The 21,357-nt window shown below is 39.3% G+C and overlaps 1 protein-coding gene across 2 annotated transcripts in view; it reads left to right on the top strand.

Moving 5' to 3' along the window:
• Nucleotides 1–21,357, top strand: part of COL5A2 (collagen type V alpha 2 chain) — a 98,472-nt gene that overhangs the window by 34,356 nt on the left and 42,759 nt on the right. For both annotated transcript variants that reach the window (XM_053947652.1, XM_053947651.1), the window contains exons 2-6: nt 15,171–15,395; nt 16,846–16,859; nt 18,164–18,196; nt 18,809–18,841; nt 19,424–19,477. In XM_053947652.1, coding sequence (XP_053803627.1) covers nt 15,171–15,395; nt 16,846–16,859; nt 18,164–18,196; nt 18,809–18,841; nt 19,424–19,477 — 359 coding nt within the window. The remainder of the gene's footprint in view (nt 1–15,170; nt 15,396–16,845; nt 16,860–18,163; nt 18,197–18,808; nt 18,842–19,423; nt 19,478–21,357) is intronic.

The raw sequence follows: 21,357 nt of genomic DNA, 5'->3' as shown, positions 1-21,357 counted from the left end.
AAACAACACTCTTCAATTTTCTGAGAATTGCATTTTAGGGGAATTTCTCTATTAAAAACCCAGTGTATGCAACTTACATTATATATAATTTTATATATATGTATATAAAGCTATTACCTAGCTTTAGGTGGGTGCAGCCTTTGTTGCACTTTGTACATTTTCATGGTTTACATATGAGAGTAACTGCAATAGCTCATGGCATCTGATACAAATTTAATCTGTCATGTTGACAGTGTTTATTATTCATTTTCAGTGCCTTCTGCAACAGTAAGAAAACCAAATCAGCCCACCAACCGCAAATAAACCCCGTCAAAAATTCCCCTGTCAAGCAGTGAGCAAATTCCTTGTCAAGAAAGGGTTTGTGATCCAAATATAGGAGGAAATTCAAATACTCCAAAGTTTCTAGCAGAAGAACAGAGAGCTAGTCAATGTGAATTGTAAATGTACAGAGAGGAGCCTGATCCAAATTTATTGAAGCTAAAAAATGTTTTTGTAATTGTTAAATGAAGGGAGTGTAAACTATAACATTAAATTCTGGGTAGGATCTAGAATACAGTAGGAGGTACATTATTATATTTGTTTTTTACATATGTTTTAAAATCATTGATATAATAGATAAATAGATCATAGATAAAGTTAGTGAAAATACATTAAATTATCCCAGGTAATCATCAGTTCTAGATCAAAAGCAGTCAATGCTTTTGGACAAAGCTGAACTAACATTTTCCAAAACATATCTGAGTGTGACTTTTTAACTTGGGTTTTGTTTCAGCAGTAATGAAATCTGTGCTGGCTCATCCATTAGACAGAGATTTTTACTGGGATTTTTTTTAGGACTAACCCAAATGGCTGTCTTATCTGCATTATTTTAGGTTTGTAACAGGTTTTATCCTTGGTTGAGGACTGTTCTTAAAAATGTATATTGTATCTGCGTGTGTGGGCATAGATGGCACAGTGTTTGTGCTTCTTGGACAGGGCAGGGATGCCGTGGGTTGGGGCTCTGTGTCAGTCAGGTTAATGCAGCGGTGCCTGAACAGCCGCAGGAGCTGGCTGAGGTAGGATTGTGCACAGCCAGCCCTTTCTGTCAGCAGTACCATCACACCCTCTCCCAGGCTGCCCCCCAAAACACCTCCCCTCTCTCTTTTCCAATGCTAGCTCAAGGATTACTCTTCCCCTGTTTTTTCCAGGTTACTCCCGTGATTTTATCTTGCTCGTTAAGGTAGAAATGTTGCCTGCCAGCTGGAAACTGCTGGAAACAGGGAGGCCTTTTATGGAAATGCTGACACAACTTTATCTATAGCATAGCAGTGCAAACCATCTGTTTCCAATAAGGTGCTTATTATCTTTTCTTGTCAAACTTATCACTACAAAAATATTTTGCTCCATTCAATATAAAGGGGTGCAGTTATGGACATGATAAGGAGGAACTTTATGAAGGATGGTTTTCCCTTTTGATACTGATTTATGCCTGTTTATTTCATGGCCAGAGGCAAAAAGCCATATTCCTTTTATATTCTCCCAGTTCATCTGTTTTGGTAGTTCTTCAGGGATACAACACAGAGGACCACACTTAGACATGTGTCTTATTCTGTGGCTTTTAAAATTGCTGGAATTTATTGTTTAAAAACTGGTGCACAGGTGACTGTGCTGAAGAGCAGTGGTAAACAGTGGGAGAGTCTGTCAGCAAGAATGTTGATCCATTAACCTCAGTGCAACTCTAGCTCTTCACACAAATTCTGTGTATTTAGTCTGCGACAATTTGTCTGGTCCTCTGTTTTACTCACTTAATGCAGTCCTGTCTGTTGTTTTATCATGTCTAAAAGTAAGATTCATGACAACAGGTAGAGGTTAGGAGAGCACAGGCTTTGAAGGATTTTACTTTAAACATTGAATAAGGCCCTGGTGAATAGAAGTAGAGAAGAATTAATTCCTATGATGATACCAAGTCAGTGCTGAAGGCCTGCTGCTTGTGGGTGGTCTACGGGTATCAATTTGTTTTATTACATGCATCTAGTGTATGTTGCAACATTACTGAAAGCCTGAACTCTCACATGAAGTTTTGAAAGGAGCCAGGCAGAAAGCCCAGTCCCAAGGAGATGTTCATGGGTGTGTCAGCACATTTCCACCACTGCTCTCCTTAAGGTGGAAGTTACCTTGTACCACAAGGCTGGTGAAAAGCTGTTTTGGAGTACTGGCTTCACTGAGTATTTGGGAGGTCTGGGTGCAGCACTCAGGTGAGGCAGCTTTGCCTGGGATGAGATACAGAGCTTAGTCTCATTGCATGTACGATACAATCTGGCTCCTCGCTCATATCTTGCCTCGGTGTTCATGCAGATGAGTTGTGTCTCTCTCATGTGTTGTAGCTCCACTGTGGGACACTCCTCTCTCAGAGTGCTCTGTCTTGGGCACTGTTGTGCATCTTTAGTGGGCTGAAATTGTCACTTCTTAAACCCTGCAGAGCATTTTATTTGAGAAAATTTGTTTGATTATAACAACCCTTTAATGAATTTGATTCCAAGCCTACCAACCTGGTAGGATTAGTGATAATATAAAATAATATAGTGATGTCATGTTTAGCCTTATTTGCAGAAAAGATTGTTGGCAGTGGCTGCATGAACCTGTGTCAGGCTAGAGCACCAGTGGAGAAGGAGTTAGTGAGGCAGGGCATTGACAATATTGCATTTCTTCACTAGTGTAAATAAATCTAGCAATAGGACAATGCTTTCTGGAAATTGTCACAAACCTCTAGTGCACTTTGTGGATAGATGCCAGCTATTTCTAATCCTTTGGGAGTTGTCCAATAGGTAAGTATCTATGTGAGAAACAGCTCCTGATCAAGGGAGTGAAAGTCAAAATCTTTAGCTGGTGTTAACTGGAGCAGCCACAGATTTCTTAGAGCTGGCTCTTCAAATTAACTGTGAATGCATCATAATATTTCCAGCCTCTTTTTTTTTCAAGAAAAATGAGTAGTTCTGGTGGTGCCCTTGGTGATTCTAAAGTTCTGAAGGAGATAAAAGAGCAGATTTGTTTCAAATGCTCTGTTAAGTCTGAAGTATAACATCCCTGACTGACTAATTAATTGCAGTACCAGGTAGAAGAAAGCACATTAATTTGCAGAGATGTTCCAGTTTTGCTTTACAATAAAATGCAAGTAGTGACCCAGGCAATAAAGCCACCGCTTAAAGGACTTGAACATAAATATCTTATAGGCTTTGAAGAACCAAGATAATGGTCTCACTTCTGTCCTTTGATGATAACAAGCATTGGTTGTTACTGTTACCTAGAGTGTATTCCAACATGTTCAGTACTTTGCTGAACTGGATTCATATTTCTAAATTCCCAGTGCAATGCAATCAAATAATTGTCTATTTAAGGTGTTGTGGTTTACTTGCTTCAGAATTATCAATACCTAAAAAGTCTTGTCAAGCAGCTCTTGAATGGGGAATTGTAATGTTAAAGTGTCTTGGTGTAACACTCAGATGTGTAAGGTGGTGAGGTAAGGCAAATATATGGGTTTTCCTTAGGGAAAAGGTTTCAAAGAAAGAATATGGGGTTTGAATGGAAAAGTTGAAGTGGTTCAGAAAATGAAAATATGTAGGAACCTAAAAAGATAGGAAATTAGGGTACTTTTTGAGGAAAAATAAGACCTCTGAAGACTCTGATGAACTTGTGATAAGCTGGAGTTTATCTGAACCAAGCAAAATATTATTTGAACTTCCCCAGGGAGTGATTAAAAATATTGCAGAGATTTGGTGAAGAAACTTGCCTTACATTTGTATGCCAAACTGCTCTTTCAGTCACAGTATATTGTTTTAATGCAAAGCCAGCATAAATTCCCTGTGCAAACAGAGCCCACAGGGCCCTAAAGTGGGCTTTTATGTCCTTATGAAAGTCCTGAACTGTAAGGTTCAAACAAGTGATTGGGCTATTGTTATTTGTTGTTTGTATTGCAGTCTTAAATGCTGTGTGAAAGATGCAATTTGAGATGCATTTCTTGTGCCACAGATAATCACTTCTAAAGATCCCCTGCATTAGAGAAAATTAAGAAAAAAAAAACAAGCTATGCTGAAAGGTGTTTATAAGGAGTTGATGTGATGCATCATGAAATTTCAGTGCCTCTAAATGTAACACAATAATGCTTTACAGGGGGTTAAAACCCACTGACATTAATGTGTCTTTTGATACCATAGGCTCAGTCCCCAGAGGTTTATCATTTAATGGCAGTGAAGACTTAAGTAAAAAAACCCTGGTTTTCAGCTGGGTTTGTGCCAAAATCTTTCTTGAAACCTTTTCTCTAAGAAAAAAGCATATATTTGTTTTACTTATTATCATGTAAGTTTGGAGATGTCAAAACTAAGATACTTTTACTATTAAACTGTGTCAAATGTGTTGTGCAGGATTCCTGGCTTCCAGCTGGTGATTTCCACTTCAGAGCCCAATGTTTGGTCATGTTAGAGCCCAGCTTTATATCAGGATTCCCTGTACAGATTACACAGGTTACTGAGTGCAGTGAAGGCCAAGTTTTGATACCAGCAATGGGACACAGTCACAGTAGAGTGCCCACCTACCCTGGTTTGTTCCCTAGAAGTGATCTCGAGCCTAATGCTTGAGTTGCATCCCTTAAACATGGATGCTTCTCTCACCAACACACAGGTTTCCATCCTTTTATAGAAATGCTTTATTTTCTCTTTTGTATTTTATGAATTTACATGAACCTAATTTCAGGTCCTAGCTCTGCTTTTGGAGATAAGTGGTGCAACAAGATGTCAGTATTCAGAGTGCTTTGCTTTGGAAAAAAACTGTTGTTGTAACTTGGATGCTGCCTCCTTGGGCTTTTAAAGACGCATATCAAAGAAACAATAGTAGGGTAAAATTAAAAAGATCTGAAAAATGATGAAGTAGTTTTGAAAGGAGGAAGTAAGGGAAATACTAAATAGATTATGTTCAAAGCAAAGAGTAGCTGGAGGTGATGACGGCTGGTTTGTTTTAAACTAGTCATCCCTACTTGAATTTTAATTCATTCCAAACTTTTTAGTATGGATTATTTGCCTGACAAACTTCATAATGCTTCCTCCCTGATGAATGGAATGATATCCAATGATTAGGACCAGGGGAGCCTGCAGAAAAGTCTTTCATTTCCTCTGTCCCAGAAACCATAATCCTGCAGCAGAGCTAAGTAATAGCTGGTATGTATCCATTTATCACTGCTATGCATCTAAATGACAGGGTGGATAGTATGTCTTCTTTGCTGACCTTTTTCTTTTCTTTGTTTTTGCTTTTTTTAAACATTTGTATGGACCAAGGATTGGGACAGTACCAAAGAGAAGTTAAAAACTAAATGGAAATAAAAATATGTAGTTTTTATCCAGTGAATCATATTGTAACACATAGTCTCCAGGTGGCAAAGATGCCTGCAGTTCTTTCAAGGGATTTTTCTTACAAAGTTAACGTTGCCGTTTTCCACTGTTACATCAAGGAAAGATAAGAAAGTGATTTTTGCTTAAAATTCCTTCTTAAATGTAATGAAGTTATGCAGCATTCTGAAAATGGAATGAGGACGTTCTTCACCTCACCTAGCTGTGTTCGTCTTCCAGTGGGATTTAAAGTACATTGGTCTGCAAATATGAGTCTACCTGAAGTCATCTTTGTTGCATTGAACAACCACCAGCCTGTGCTAGAGGGGAAGCTGCTCTTAAGTAACTGAGTTTTCCCTTGCCAGCCTGGATGAGTTGGGACAACCTTGAAAAGGTCTTATGACTCAGAAATGATGAAAAAGATGGAATTGGGTCAGGTCAATGAAAACATTTTTCTGCAGCTTGACTTGGATTTTTTTACAAGACTTTTATTGGTGTGACGTTCCCTCTAGCAAATCCCAGTGGTTTTTTTTTGACTGAAATAGGTGATTTCAAACACCCTGAGAATGAAAGAAAAGGTTTTCAAGTTATGTAGCTAATAAAAGGACTGTCCTTGATATTTCAGTAATGAAATGCTTTCCAACAAAAAATACCTCAAAAAACCCACAACCCACATTGCAGAAAAAATCCTGAGCAATGCTAATTGTCTTAAGGAGTTTTTTTATCCCAAACTTTTCTTGAAATGAGCTGAGCCCTACTCACTTGTTACTTACTAACATTGTTCCTTTTAGACATTGAAAGGAGGAAACTGCTTATTGCTCCTATATCTGTAAGTAATAAATAAGTTTAACTCTCTCTTGGGCATGAGACACATCCAAATGCCTGTCTCTTCCTCATGTACATGTGTGTGATTACCTTCAGGATTACACTTGAAAGCTAGGCTGCTCCTTTAGAGCCTTCCTCCCTGATGCTGTGCAGAAAGCAGCCATGGTGCCCTGAGGGCTGCCAAGGTCTGTTCCATGTCAACTTGGAACCAGAAGTTGCTGACTGAGCTGTCTGAGCTGTGGTAAAGGTAATGGTGGCAGAAAAGAAACAAGAGGCTTTGTTCCTGAAATTTTTGCAGATTTTTTGCTTACCATTCTTCTTTTTTACTTTCTTAGAGGCCCAGAATTTCAGCAAATGAATGGCTTTGCTGTACAAACAGCATATTATGAGTACAGCTTTCCAGCAATACCTTCTTACTCCACCCAAACACTGGGTAGTTTTCACTTCAGTTTGAAATGCTGAGCCTGTTGGAATGCAAGGATTTTTAATTATGGAACTGAGTTTTCTTGCTAATTACAAATCTCTATTTTTAGTTGAAAAAGAGGGTGATATTAGCCAGCAAGGATGCATTTAGGGGATTACAGGAGTCCATTTTGCAAACCACAATGTAGAATAGCTTTGTGGAAAAGGCAGTGTGTAATGATAGGTTGCTATTGAACTTTGATGTGTATGGCTTCAAAGAATGAGGGTGTTTGGGCAGCAGCAAGTGTTTCTCTTAGATATAATAAAAAAGACATCCATAGGCATTTTGTGTGACTTCAAAAGAGCTAAATCCTGCAAAACAAGGAAGGCAAACCAGTTATTTTGCAATGCATTGCTCTTTTACCAGTTAGACTCTGAGTGTTAGAGCATATGTGAAACTGGAACAGTGGAACTTGCAAGATTTGGAATAGATGGGTACAGAGAAGAGCAGACAGAGTTAGGGGCTATTAATTTAATGCATTTCCCCCTTTCCATTGAATTGATTAAATCTCATTGCCTTCTATGAGATGATTGGCTTGGTGCACAAGTGGAGCTGCTGTTTACTTTTGGTTCAGCAACACTTCTGACACCATCTCCCTTAGCTCCCATAGAGAAATTGTGGAAGAACTCAGTATGGTATTGAACGGGTGGATAACAAGGAGAATGATGACCTGGTGGGACTGTTGAGTTCACACAGTAATGGCTGGCAATTCTGAGTCCAGCTGATGGCTAGATCATGGTGACATTCCTTAGGGATCAGTGCTGGGAACACCAAGAGATGGTTATTTTGGAACCTGGCTGACACAGTGCAACCTTACCCTGCATGGCTTGTTCCTTGTGCCATAGGTTTCTGGCTGACTGGACAGCCAGGGTTATTTCTTGTGAATTGTCCCTAGATCCCTACAGGATTCCAAATGGGCTGTGAATGAAAATTGTGTCTCACTGATAATGGCACAGGAAGTAGCTGGGAGAATTTTCTTCACAGCCAAAATGCATTATTTTTACTAAATCACAGCAGTCCAAGTCTGGCTTTTGGAAAGACCAAAATCAAACATTTATGGATTCCAGAAAGGGAGCCAAAATAGACCGTAGAATAATATTACATTTTTACTGTAATCTTGCTATTTTAGACTTAAGTTTAGAAATATAATGCGCAGTTCATTATGTCCTGATCACATTTGCTTAAATTTCCAGTAGCAGCAAGTTGGGTAGGATTTCCACTTTTGGGGTGTGTTTGCTTTCAGAAGGTTTCAACCTCTTACATTTTGGGAAATGTGCTAATTGCAGGTTTAGTTTTGTTGTAGTTTAAAGACAATGCCTGCATTGCTGAACTTGTGTGTGTTCAGCAGTGCCAAGCCCAGACCCTGCCTCCACTGCCTGAAATGTGTTTGCTGTGTGTTCTCTTTGTGAACTCCCCACCAAAAGAATCTGATATTTCTCTGGGACCAGCCTGTCTTCATGCAAATGAAGTGATTCCTCTTAAAAATGTCATCCCATAGTCAAGAATGTGCTCCAACATTTTGCTTATAAAATGGAATGATCTCTGTTGCCTCAAGCTTCTTTTGAGATAATAAAACATAATAATTGCCCATGATAAGCACTTTGTTTAGGCTTTTTCCACACTGAGTCAGCAATAGCTGAACTGACTTTAACTACCTTGCATGACAAAGTCCAAGCAGGGCATTTGTGGCCACGTGGGCTCCAGCAGAGACCAGGGACCCTGCTGCCAGCTTTGCCTTTTGACTGATCTGCTCCAACTGCTGAAATCTGCAGTAGTGTTTTCTCAGGCATGCCCTGAATGCCTCCCCGTGACAGTTTCTGTGCAGCCTTGGACATTTGGAAGTAATTTTATTTCCCACTGTATGCTGGAGGATTCAATGTGGTCATCTGAGTGTATTTGTATATGCACTGCTGGCATATCAGGCTCCTCAGCTCCCTCCTTCACCCTGTTCTCCTGCAGGCACGCAGCAATGTGTCCAGCCAGCCTACTTGTGAAGTAACAACAAAGAAGAAGAAAGTTAAACACATTTACATCTAACCTTGTTCAGGAGATAACTCTAATGAGTTAGTTTAACTGAGTGCTTTTGAAACAGACACGTCCAAGACTGGGATAACCAAAAGGAAAGGACCAATCTGACTAAACTTTGAGCAAGGTTGCTTCTGCACAGTTTCCTGCCTTGTCTGGAGTGTTGACTGAATAAGGGTTGAGTCTTGTTCAGCAGCTAAGGACCAGTGAGGTTAAGATGCAGATACAACACCATGATTTGCTTTTAGGGAATTGAATAGTACAATAAAAAAATGGATAGTGCTGTGGGACCAACGAGAGAAAGCCTTTTCACTGGAAGGGATCCCAGTATTTTCTGCCTTTGTATTCAGCATGTGTTGGATCTTGTAATAAAAACATTGGTTTTGATTGTTCTATGTTGGAAATGAAACTTATCCATAAAAAGGCAAGCAAAACTTCTCTTTGCCCTGATAGAGACATAAATTCATGAACCTGTGAGAAAAAGGGGAAATAGGGGGCACCCAACCAATTGTAGAGTAGTATTGATTCCATCAGAGTAAGTGTAGAAGCAGTTGCATGCTTCAGATATTGATTTACAACTAATTTGGAGGTTTTTAACTGTATCCTAAGCATAGTTTTTCCTATTCAGTTCCCCCCTTTCAGTCAAAATTGAAATCACAATTCTGAGTGGAAAACAGATTTATTTACTTATTTAGGCACAATTTTCTAGAAGAAACAAACCCCAGCTGCCAGGTCACACTAAGAGAACCCTTTACCTGAGACATTATTTTTTCTCCCAAGTATATTGTTTTGCTGTTGCTTTCTGCTTCTGGACTGCTGTTTAGAGCTTGGAGGCTTGGTTTTCTTGGTTGATGAATCTCAGCTGGTGAACTCCCTCCCAGCTAGAAGCAGCTGGCCAGATGAAGTGTATGGCTTTAGGAAGGCTTCATTGATGGTCACAGTAATTTCAACAATTAATTAAGTCTCTTCTTGGGAGCTTGCACCCTGATGCTTCACAGTATTTATTCATACGTAATGGTATTTATGGCCTCCGCAGGAAAATCAGTTGAGCTTCTAATTTTCCAGCTGAAAATACATGTTTTAAAATTATCTACATTCTTTAAGAGAATACCCTGGAACTTTTCTACTTCTGAAAGCTTGCAGCTCCTTGTCTAGAGAGCTGACCTCCTCAATCACATTGAAACTCACTTGGACTTTAAAGCATTCAACACCTTTTATTCTGTGGAATGCTGTTAAAAAGGCTTATTAATTGTCAACTTTGCAAATTATCCCCGAGGATTTTTTTTTTAAGCAGGAACTTTGGAGGATAGATTAACCCTCCCCCACCTTTTTCCTAAGAAAAAGTTCTGATGAAATCTGGTTTCCTACAGATTTGTGTTTTAAACTTTGTGCCTGTGTATATTCCCATAAGTATAATGCAAGGGATTTGTTCTTAACCACTTTTTTATAAGGAAGGTGGGGCAGTAACTTGGAACTCCCTTTTCTTCCTAAATGCTTATATGCACAAAATTGGCAAAATTGTGCATCAATCCAGTCCTTTATTAGTAAAGTATTCCAGGTTCATCCTTGTGGTATTCACATATACCACACATCATTATGGATGTAACTGTAAAGCTCTTTCATGAATTCTCTCTGTTAATCATTTTTAACAAGAATTGTTTCTGTGCAACAAATGCAAAATAGATTTTGTATTTGTCAGCACTCCTGAAAACTACCTGATTTTCAGCATAATTGGTGTTTAAATTATAATTTGCAAATCACAGTAATTATATATATTATATATATTAGTATTATAAAAGATAATACTTTATTACTACTCAGAAAAAAAAATTACAAAAATATGAACAAAACAGGCAGTCTGATTCTTATTGACGTGAATGAGAGGATTTTTCCAATTGATTTAATGGGATCTGGATCATGCCCTACATTACTGTTGCAGCAGGCTGACAGTCAAACTTTATCAAGCCCAAGCTCCCCCTGTCCCTGTCCTGGCAATCTGTACGCAGGCACAGCAGTACATCTGCAGAATGGCTGTTAGCACGTATCATCTTTCATGTTGATCTGCTTCTGCACCTCTGCTTTGTGAGTCAGCAGGATTACCTTCTGTAAGTCATATCTCGAAACTCAGCTTTTCATTTTCTAGCTTTTTAAACCTCAAAACCACTGTATCTGTGTAATCTTATATTTCCCTATACTTTTCACAAACTAGCATGAGGATGACAAAGAGAGGATCAGAAGACCCCTGTGCAAGCAGTTTTATTTCCAACTTTTTTTCATTAAATAACTGTGCCCCTTCTGTTCCAGTCTTTTTATGTTAAACAATGCAAAAGAATTGGGCTTTGGTTGCACTATGCACCAAGAAGCCCCTCCTGGCAGAAGAAAGCCTAAAACTGGCAGACTGCTTTCAGTACCAGTCATCATCTTTTTTGCTTTTGTTAGACTGTGTTCTCTACCACTGTAGGTCTGTCAGCCTCTAGACTCCCTTTAATTAGCACATTTGGTAGGACCAATAAAAATGCGATGAAATGGAGCTGCTTTGATGCCAAATCCTTTTCTTTTCCTTGTCATTTCATCTATGACTCAACGCTGTTCATGTCTGCAGAAAACACTCATATATGCAGGTTTTGCTTGGGCCATTTACTTTCTTCAAGTAGGTAATTGAAAGATGTATTCCTGTCCTTCATATACCTGTCATCACCTCAGCTGAAGTAGTGGTGGTTCACTGCTTCTACTTTTTATGGCGCACATTTTTGTGGCATCATTTTCCCTCTTTCTTTCTTTCTATTTGTTCTGCTTGGTTCCATATCCAGACCTTACTTTCTTTTTTCCATGTGTAAGATGGGAACAGGAATCAGTGAAAGAAATATGGGCACAATAATGGGAAGTAACTAACTTTCATCAATGAAGCAGTATTAAATTTTCAGGTGTTGCTTTCAAAATGATGTGGTGAAAAATTGAAATTATTTCATATGCTGTCTTTTAAAACCCTTATCCTGCTGTTGACTTGAGAATTAATCTTGAGAGAGATGTACCTGAAATGAAAATAAGCTCTGCACAAGCAGCCCAAAGCAGAGGACGCCTTACACACCTGATCTGTGCATGACCTTTGACACCTGCTCGTGATGACTGATGGACATTGACAGCCATCTAGTGGCTGGGATGGCACGTTGGGTCCCCTGTCCCCTTCCTCCCCTCCCACTAATTAGCACAGCTTCAGTGGTGACACCAAACTGGGTATGTCAGTGCCTGGTGTGATTTTACTTCCAAGCTGCTGATGCTAGTCTGTGTGTCTGAGGACCTGGTAAATTAGTTGTAGCAGATGGTTTGGCTGCTGATAAATTAATTCTTTAAAGTAAAACCATACTCCAACACATCAATATATGGCAGAAAAAAAAATGCATTTTACCTACGGTGCTTTGCATTGAAATCTTCTTTCTGAAGGTTGGTTGTTGTGTAAGCTCATGGATGAATGAGTCCTTAAATGTATCACTGGGTATCTCTCCTATCTTGCCTTTTATATTTGCAGACTGCTTTGAGACTTGGTGGGGTTGAATCCTGTCAGTTCTTTAGTCAGGTCCAATACCAACTAGAGTTGTACTTTTTTGTTGGTAAGAAAGGAATTGGTTAATGACCTAGCAGATCCTTTTGCCTCATTAAAAATTTCCAAAGCTGCTTCTCAAGCCACTCAGAACCTTATGTTACAGCTCTAGAGGTAGAAAGAACATGTGATATATAAGGAGTTTGTAACTTGGTCTCTGTGATTAAAACCTGCAAATTTCCAAGCCAGAGAGGAAATGGTAGAATGATTTCCTTTGCTGCCTTTGCTGCTCTGGGTGTAGCTGGATAACGTGCCTACAGTTCAGGCCTGGGAATAGAATGTCAAAATGTTCTTGTTAAATGAGCTGGCTTTGAAACAGCTGCCCTTTCCAGGTTACTCTTTTAGTGTAATGCAGTCAAAGCAGAAAACAACCCCTAGGAGCACTGAATTTAATCAAAAGATATATCATTGTGTTTTCTGACAATATTACAAGGTTTTTCTTTTGGTTTTGGCTTTGTTTGGGTTTTATTTTTCATTGTGGTTTGTTTTTTTTTTTTTTTTTTTTTTTTTTTTTTTGTTTTTTTTTTTTTAATTGCCATCATATCTGGAATCTGATAGGGAAGCAGACTTCTTAGTAGCTTTCAGAAGTTGGTATGTGCTTTTCCCCTGCCTTTGTCTGCCTCTTTCTCAGCTGCTGAGCAGGGCCCAGGCAGAAGCTAGTCACCATCTGGCTCAGCTCGGATTTGCCAAAGCAGTTGCTATGTGGTTTATTTGAAGTTATGACAGAATGCTGACTTTGGGCTCAATAACTTAGAAATTTCATTTATGCAAACTGTTGCTCTTTTGAACAGCACAATGAGTTCTGTGGGTGATATGTTAAAGAAGACATAGACCATATGCCAGACATCTGGGGGGAAAAGGCTAAATATGTCAGACAGTGCATTATGTCATGCTCACAAGGGAGAAATGAGAAGAGTGGTTTCCAAAATATGATCTGCAGTTTGGAAAATGATTCTCACAGTGTCATAAATGGACTGTACAGCACACTTGGTTGATGTCTTTACTTCACACTGAAAACATTTCCTCCTGAGCTTCTCCTTCAAAGCTAAATGACTAAATGACTTCGAGTCATTTAACTTTTGGTGTGATAAAGCAATTGAAGAGGAGCTGACCTGGTGAAAATTTCAATTTGAGTTTGTGTTAAAAAGCTGTTAGTGATGGCAGGCAACAGTTAATGACACATCTGCTCCCTTTCTTCAAGCTTTGACTTTGATGGAGTAACTGGGCTTGAGATGAGGCATGAAGCTGAAATTCCAAATCTGCTCATATTTATTACTTTGTAATTTTCTGTTGACATCTGGTTTAAATTAGGACAGAATTGTATAGAACAGTGAAATTGTCTTTGTGCTTAGAGCTGTTAATTTTTACATTAGTAACAGGTTTGCTTAAACAAACAATGGTTATGCTCTTTGATTAGGCAGATGTGTCCTATGTATATAGTTGACTCTACTCCCAGTCTTGTATCAGTTAGAAATTAGACCTGTTTGGGAACTTTCGGTAGTGGTTTTAACTGGATGGTCCAATTTCAAAGATATTTTGGATAGGAGGGATTTCTGTGGTCAGATGGAACTCCCACCCATGTAAGATCAATCTTCTCTGCAGCATCTCAGCAGTCAGGAGAAAAATTTTTGGACTGTGAGTGACAGCTTTGCCATGTGTGACTCAGACACTGTCTTGGCACTGGGATTCTTGGTTTGCAAGTTGTGACACATGGTCTATGGATAGCCTGGGGACAGTTCTTTGGTTTTGCAGCTGCTTGTTCCTTTAGGGGATGAAATATTCATTAGGACAAAATGAAAAAATCCTTTCTTGCTGCTTTCATATTCTGTGAAATCTTGGCTACACAAGCAAAACTTTCTACTTTACTTGTTTTTTGAACTCTTTCTTAGACATATTTTAATTTTAGAAGATACTGAGATATGCTCACCTCATGATAAAAAAATAAATCCAAACATATCCAGTGTGTTTGGCTACAAAGTAGGAAGAAAACAAAGGCAGACTTATATATGGTAAAACAGTGCAAATGTAAATGTGATTGTGTGAATAAGTAAATAGAGAGGATGTATGCATATAATCAGTCCATACTGGTCCTGTATAAATAGTGAAAAAGGATGGTCTTTTATATATAGTTAAAATATCTAAGGGGTATTCTGTATGTAGTTAAGATAAATCCATGGCAGTACTGTGTGTGTGCTGGGTTAATCATGTGGGGCTATGGCCAGCTGGATTATAAAAACTGAACATAAATCATGTGAGGAGCCTCTTGTTACTCAGCTGGATTCCCTGCTGCAAGTACCACTGCAGTGGGTGCTGCTGTAGCCTCTGGACAGGGGCTGGCTGTCCTGTTTGGAAGATTTGATTCTCAGTGCTGGTATTCCTCCACACCAGTAAATAAACCTCACCCAATAAATGGGGTGGTCTTTTTTCTTTCCCCAGCTGCTGCTGTGTCTGTTGAGCCCATCTGTCCCATCTGGCTGTGTAGGCCAGCAGGGAGCAGGCAGCATGTGCTCTTCCAGACAGAAGTCACAGGTTCTTGTCCCCAGTCAGACCTCTCCAATGTGCTGTGCTCAGCACTTACATAGAGCAGGGAATTGGCAGGAGTTCCTCAGGGCAGAGGTGACACCCCACTGAGCAGAGTGACAACCAAAGACTCCTGAGGCAAAGTTCCTTTGATAGCATGGGGAAATTGAGGACTCTACTTCTTTCTGATCAAGAAATAAGGTGGTAAAAGAAGAAAGACACATCTTTTAAAAGTCCTTAACATCAGCTTTAGCTATGCTGGTGCATTGTTTTCTCTGTGTACGTAATACTGCTTCTCATCTCCAGGTGTGCTCCTTCCTTGTCAGTCCCATTCCTTTGATTTCATGGTTGGAAAATGTGTTGTATATTCTCTCCTCTGTCCCAGGAGAAGATGGTGAAGAAATAGCCTGCACTCAGAATGGACAGATGTACCTGAACAGGGATATTTGGAAGCCCTCACCGTGCCAAATCTGCGTCTGTGACAATGGAGCTATTCTTTGCGATGAAATCCAGTGTCAAGATCTGCTGGAGTGTGAGAACCCCCAGGTGCCCCCGGGAGAGTGCTGTCCTGTGTGTCCCCATACACCACGGGATTTTGACCCCACCATTGGTAAGAGCCTTTTCTAGTTTGAGACGAGAGGCAGCCCAAAGAACTAGGAACCTTGTGATATTGAAAGTCCTAAAGCTATTTTTATGGTGAAAATTTAAGTCTGAAAATAGATACTTGGCAGTTATCATCCCTCTTGGGCTGCCCCATAGCCGATTCAAAATAGTTTGATTTAGACTCTGAGTCTCATATAAGCCCAAATGGCTTTACAGCTGAAAGTTTGATCTGAAATCTGTGTTGATATTTTGAGGAGGTTGAATTCTGGCTTCTTTTTGTGGTTCATCTGAAACTGAAAGATAAGTATATATGATAAACATACTAATATATATATATATTGAATACATAACTGTATAAAATAAGTGCATTCTTTAAAATGCTCAATTCAGGGACCCTCTAATAAATGTAAACTGAGTAAATGTAAAATGTTTTCCCAAAGTGAAACATAGATCCTTTTATGAGACATAAAAGAAGCATGAAGTATTATTGACAAATAAAAGTATTATTTGCATCTTTTCTGCTATGTACCTTAAAGATTATGTCTTTTCTTCCTGGAGAGACTTGGATAAAGGAACCCCCCCTCAGTTTTCCTATAAGAAAATTTTTTACCTTGCAATTAAATTTACATAATACTGTGTATTGAATTATTAGAGTTGCATTCAATGTATAATAATTAATTTCTTCAGGAGATATAATTGCTGTTGATCAGCTTTATATTGAACAAAGCAGCAATAAAGACAAAAGCAAGGACTTGTGTAATTGAGCAGTGGAGCAAGATGTGGTGAGCATTAATAAATAGATGGTGCATCCTGCTCTGTTTTGGGAGGTATTGGGCCAACACCAGCAGGGTACACTCAGCAAATATGGATACATTGCCAAATTCCTTACTGTTATTAGAGGCATTTAAAAAATATTCTTCTGAAGTACTTTTGTGGGCATGAGGGTGGCTATATGGCTCTGAATGCACCCATGGTCATGCAGGTGCTTTCTAAAAAATAAAAGGTCAGAAATCCCTCTGTGAGGTCCATTTTCTGAAGAATGCCATGTAATATGTTGTGGATCCATCAACAGTTATTGTTGGAATCAGTAACAGATCGTCCTCTGATTTCCTCTGACTTCCTGTCAGTCATTAGGCCAGCATCTCACAATCCCCCACTCTGCTTTCCCAAAGATACTCTGCTTTCCCAAAGTGTTTTTTGTTACTCTGTGCAATGAGGAAAAAGGCTGAGAATTACAGCACATTTTTGCACAGTGTTGTGATTCCTCACATCTGAACCAGTGAGTATGTGTGTCCCTGAGAACTCTCCCAGCTCCCTGTGGGCAATGCACCACCCCCTCTGCATCCAGGATCAGGGATGGCTCTAGCTGCAACACCTTCACTCAACTCTAACTGTATTCTGTCTCTCAGAGTAAAATCACTAATTTCTTTCATTTCTTCTTTTGTCCTTTCTCATAGGTAGAGGAAGAAAGGTAAGATTTCCTTTACTTTTTTTGTAATGTATTACTACCATTAAAAGAATCCCATGTATCTCATTGAAGCATATCACAAAAGATACACATAATCTTTGTTAAAAACATGTAGTTCTTTCTCTTGGCCTTCCTTGGTGGCTAGGGAGATTGCAGTCCACATGAAAAAAACATTGGGATGCAGGCAGAAATCCTGATCTTAATATAGAGAATCCCCTGGCTGAAAATCCCTGCTGTCTGCATCAAAGGAATTCCAGTTGGAGAAGTTTGGTTGTGTCACCTCTAGTAGTGCCACAGGCTGAGGGAAGTGACCATTCTGTCAGTAGATGCTGAACTGTTAAAGCTTGCAGCTGGTTTTTGTGCTGAGGCTGAGTAGCCCATTGGGCAGGATGTGGCACTGGAATCCTGTGTCCTTGCCCAGAGCCACGGTTCTACGGGCAGTTTCTCTCGTTGTCTGCAATTAAACAAAGGGAAGACCTGCTCTTAACAGAAGAAATTAAAAGGCATTCCCATAATTAGGCTTCTAAGATAGTAAGCAACTGCAAGAAATAATTGAAATAAATTTTAGATAATCAAGTACATGCACTCACCAAAACTGAGTATTCTATGCAGTGGTAGTTTATGGAAATAAATGGACTGTACCCACCTTATTATTTATTACTTGATAAGCAAGGCAGGACACTTTTTATCTTTGCAAAGTCCTCTTTTTTTCCTTAAAAAACCAGTTACCACCAGTAGGTCTAAACCCAGTGATTTGATGTAATCATTATTAACACATTCAGCACAAAAAAAGGTCATTTGTCAATTGCTGCTGTCCTTCAGTCTGAAGCTATGCAGTATCATTGTATCATAACCTGTCCCTAGGCTGCAGATGGATTTCTATATCCATGGATTTGATTATATGTATTTTAATTTAGTACCTTGAAGAAATAGAATCTAAATGCTGCTCTAGGCTCTGTATTACACATGAATCAAATCATCCAACAACAGAGCTCCAATGTATTTTCTAGCACTTTCTAGCAGTTCTAACAGAAACGTTTCATATTTTTTAGTTTAATTCTTCTTTCAGACAGTACGTTATGCAGCTAGAGGATAATGGTAATTTATGGCCTTCATTTAATCAGTGACCTTAGTAATTAAAATAATATGGATTATTTGTCACAGGTACTTTAATTTAGTCTTGTTGTATTTTTAAGGAAGCCTTACTTTTGTCACAGTCACAGGGATGGTATTGCTGAAACTGGTACTGGTAATTGTACTTGCACTTCTTTTCTGGCATCTGATGTTTTGATATCTTTTTCCTACAGGGACAAAAAGGAGAACCTGGAATAGTGCCACCTGTAAGTCAATATTTTCTTCATCCATGAGCACATCCTAGAAGTGCATATATTAGTGCTTTAAAGCAGAATTGCAGTAATGAAGTAAATAAAACAAAACCATACAGCCTAGGAATGAAAGGAGTGGAATAGTTTGCTGTTTCACATATGTAACATTAGAAATTCCTGCTAGTTGTTAGTTCTTCTGCCATAATCTTTATTTTTATAGTTAGAGTTTTGTAGAGGTGTAATTGGTAAATTAGCATCTAGAAAGGGATGAAATAAAATTTTATTACCTATTTATTCCTTTCTAGTGTGAAGGAAAACAGATTTAAATAATAAGTTGAGCCTAAATAGTTGTAATTCACTTATTTATTTAATCTTTTTTAGAGGAGCAGTGATACTTCTAAGATTTTGCTCACATTGCTAATAAAAAGACTCCAAACTGGAAAAAGATAACCAATGCAAATTATATTTACTACTTTTTTCCCCCTTTCCCTAAAAAGCCTTTTAACTTTCTTGGTACTTTAATGTCCTGCCTTGCTATTTGCTTTTCAGTAACTGATTTTCTGTAGGGCAGTCATGACAAATGCAGCCATGATGTGTGGTGACTTTAATTTATATTCCCTGCTCTAGGTTTCAGGCATACGAGGCCGCCCAGGACCAGCTGTGAGTACTTTTTCATCTTCTGCTTCTCTGATGAGGCATCTGCCACTTCCTGTCATGCCTGGTTTGTGTTGTGAGGGTGATGTGAAGGAGGGTTCTTCTACCCCTCAGTAGGTGCTACCTGCAGAGCCACTGGCTCTGGGAGATGAGAAGATGATGGGATGTGTTCCCCAGTGTCAGGTCAGCCCATGCCTGGAGTGAATGGATTGTAGCACATGGAGATCTGAGGCCCTTAGTGCTGGGTGGGTGCTGGGGAATGCCCCTCCAGCAGGGTCCAAGCAGGAGCAGAAGGAGCTGCAGGATGCTCCGTGCTGTGGCTGAGCACAGAGCAGTCCTGGATTAGCAGGGAGGGTGTCTCAAACCCAGCATTCAGAAAACCTTTGCTGGATTAACCTATGCAGCACATGAGAGATGAAACCATTTTGTAGATCTCTGCATCAAGGTTCAACTCCTTTCAGACAAATTTTTTTCAGAAAAAAATCCCACAAATTAATTTTCAAATAAGCATTGGATTTCATATTTGCAGAGCTTTATTAATCATTAGGTAGTTTAAAAGAGACTTCATATTTCTGGTCTTTCTTTTAGGGACCTCCAGGCTCACAAGGTCCACGAGGAGAACGAGGACCAAAGGGAAGACCTGTAAGTTATTAAATATCTCAGAAATAAAGTATCTGAAGCAACCTCAAAAGATTAAATGGCTTTAAACTGTCTCTGTGTCTTCTAGAGTTACCAAAACTGTCCAAAACTGTAATTTCCAGGAATCAGGTAACAAAGAGGAAAACATTTCTATTTCATCATTGCTGGGGTAGATTGAAACCTGAATATTTTGAGAAATGGACAGAGGTTTAGCAGTAGCTCCACCAAAGCTATACTTTCTCTACAAACATTCTCAGACAGAAATTGATTAGAACTCGATGGCTGTTTGCTGGTGACTGCTGTGTGGCTCGGAGCACTGCAGAAAAGACAAAGCTCAGAAGTTAGCAGGAGTTAATATGTGACTACATTTGTTGGTATGCTGGTGAATAATGTAACCAGGATTGCTCAGTGGAAATAAAGACTTCATAAGGCAATTTCGGTGTCTGCATGTGGAGAACCACAGAAAGGCCAAAAAGGAGTGCTTGAAAATGCCCCAGATGACATGTTCCTTTTCAAAAAGCTAGCTTGAAGAGCAGAAGCTGCTAAAAGCAGATTTGAGAGTTGAATAATTATAATTTCAATGTGGATATTTTCCTACCCCTCAGGAGAGAGTAAGCCAATCCTGAGGTTAGGCATAGGCCTAAACCAGACTCCCTTGCCCTGTTTCCAGTGTGTGCCTGTTGTCTGTAGATGGTAATGACATTGTTAAAGCAGTGCAGGAAGTATGTAGCCTCTTTGAGATGCTTGCCAAGCCACTGCTGCTCTTCAGATCTCCAGAAGACATTTGTCAGAAGAACGAGTTTCAAAATGCTTAATAGAACTCTGGGAGTCGTTGTGCAGTCTTGGGGTGCACAGAGCAGTCTTGACTTGTGTTTTCTGAATGAGGCTGTGTCCGAAGTGCTTTCCTAATGTGCAATATTGTCAACGAGATGCTAAATAAATCCTGACTCCCTGCCATGCATCCCATGTACCTCTACAGAGTGATGGCCACAAGCACCTAAAATCCCAAAAGATTGTAAATGGCTTTGAGTCCTTTTGACACAGGTTATTATTCTGCTTTCAAGGAACAACACAGGATTGAGAAGCAGTGAGCTCCTTTGCAAATGTTCCATCAGAGGTTCTGATGAGCTGTGTGTATGCCAGAGTGTGGGTCTGAGACCAAGAGCACTGCTCTCAGAGACACAGTGACTGCTAGTGCAGGGGGTTTATTTTTACTTATGGAAAAGAAATGTTAGCTCACACCTGCAGTTTATATTATGAAAAAACCCTCATGGAGCAGATAATCTTGTACAGACTTCCCTTATAAAATTATCTGGCTAAATACATTACTGACTGAAGACATTACTAATGCACTAACCACATTTCCAAGCTGTTTATTTATTTCGTCAGATTGTTTTTGTTGTTCTTCAAAGTCAGGCTCTTGCTGACTAGTGAACAGAAAGAACTCAACCTTGCTGTGGATCTCCATATTTTACAAAAGCAGGACCCTTGGATGTAAAATGAATTCAGGAATATCAGCATATTTTTTACACCAGATTCTTTGTTAATGTAATGCTGAGAGACAGCTAGGGGATAGTATGGCTGCATTTTCAGAATGCATCTAGGGAGGAGGAGTTTTGGAGCATGATGACATTTTAGTTGTTAACAAATGGTCTTTTGAAGACAGAAAATAAACTTGGACATCCTCAGAACTATTCATATGATTTTCTTTCCATGTGGACTTACACTCCATTTTACTTGCAGTAGCAGTTTAAGTAAATAGAAATTTGGGAGTGTCCTACCGTGAGCTGCTTTATCCTTTTTTTTCATTATAAGCAAAACCTTTAATTGTTTCCTGACCAGCAGCAGCAGTGTACCAGAATGAGAAAATTGTGTGTTTAAAT

The sequence above is a fragment of the Vidua chalybeata genome, chromosome 7 (genome assembly GCF_026979565.1).
Source record: "Vidua chalybeata isolate OUT-0048 chromosome 7, bVidCha1 merged haplotype, whole genome shotgun sequence".
In the NCBI taxonomy this organism is placed as follows: domain Eukaryota; kingdom Metazoa; phylum Chordata; class Aves; order Passeriformes; family Viduidae; genus Vidua; species Vidua chalybeata.
The sequence above is the reverse complement of the archived record's forward strand: the minus strand, read 5'-3'. Positions and strand labels throughout refer to the sequence as shown.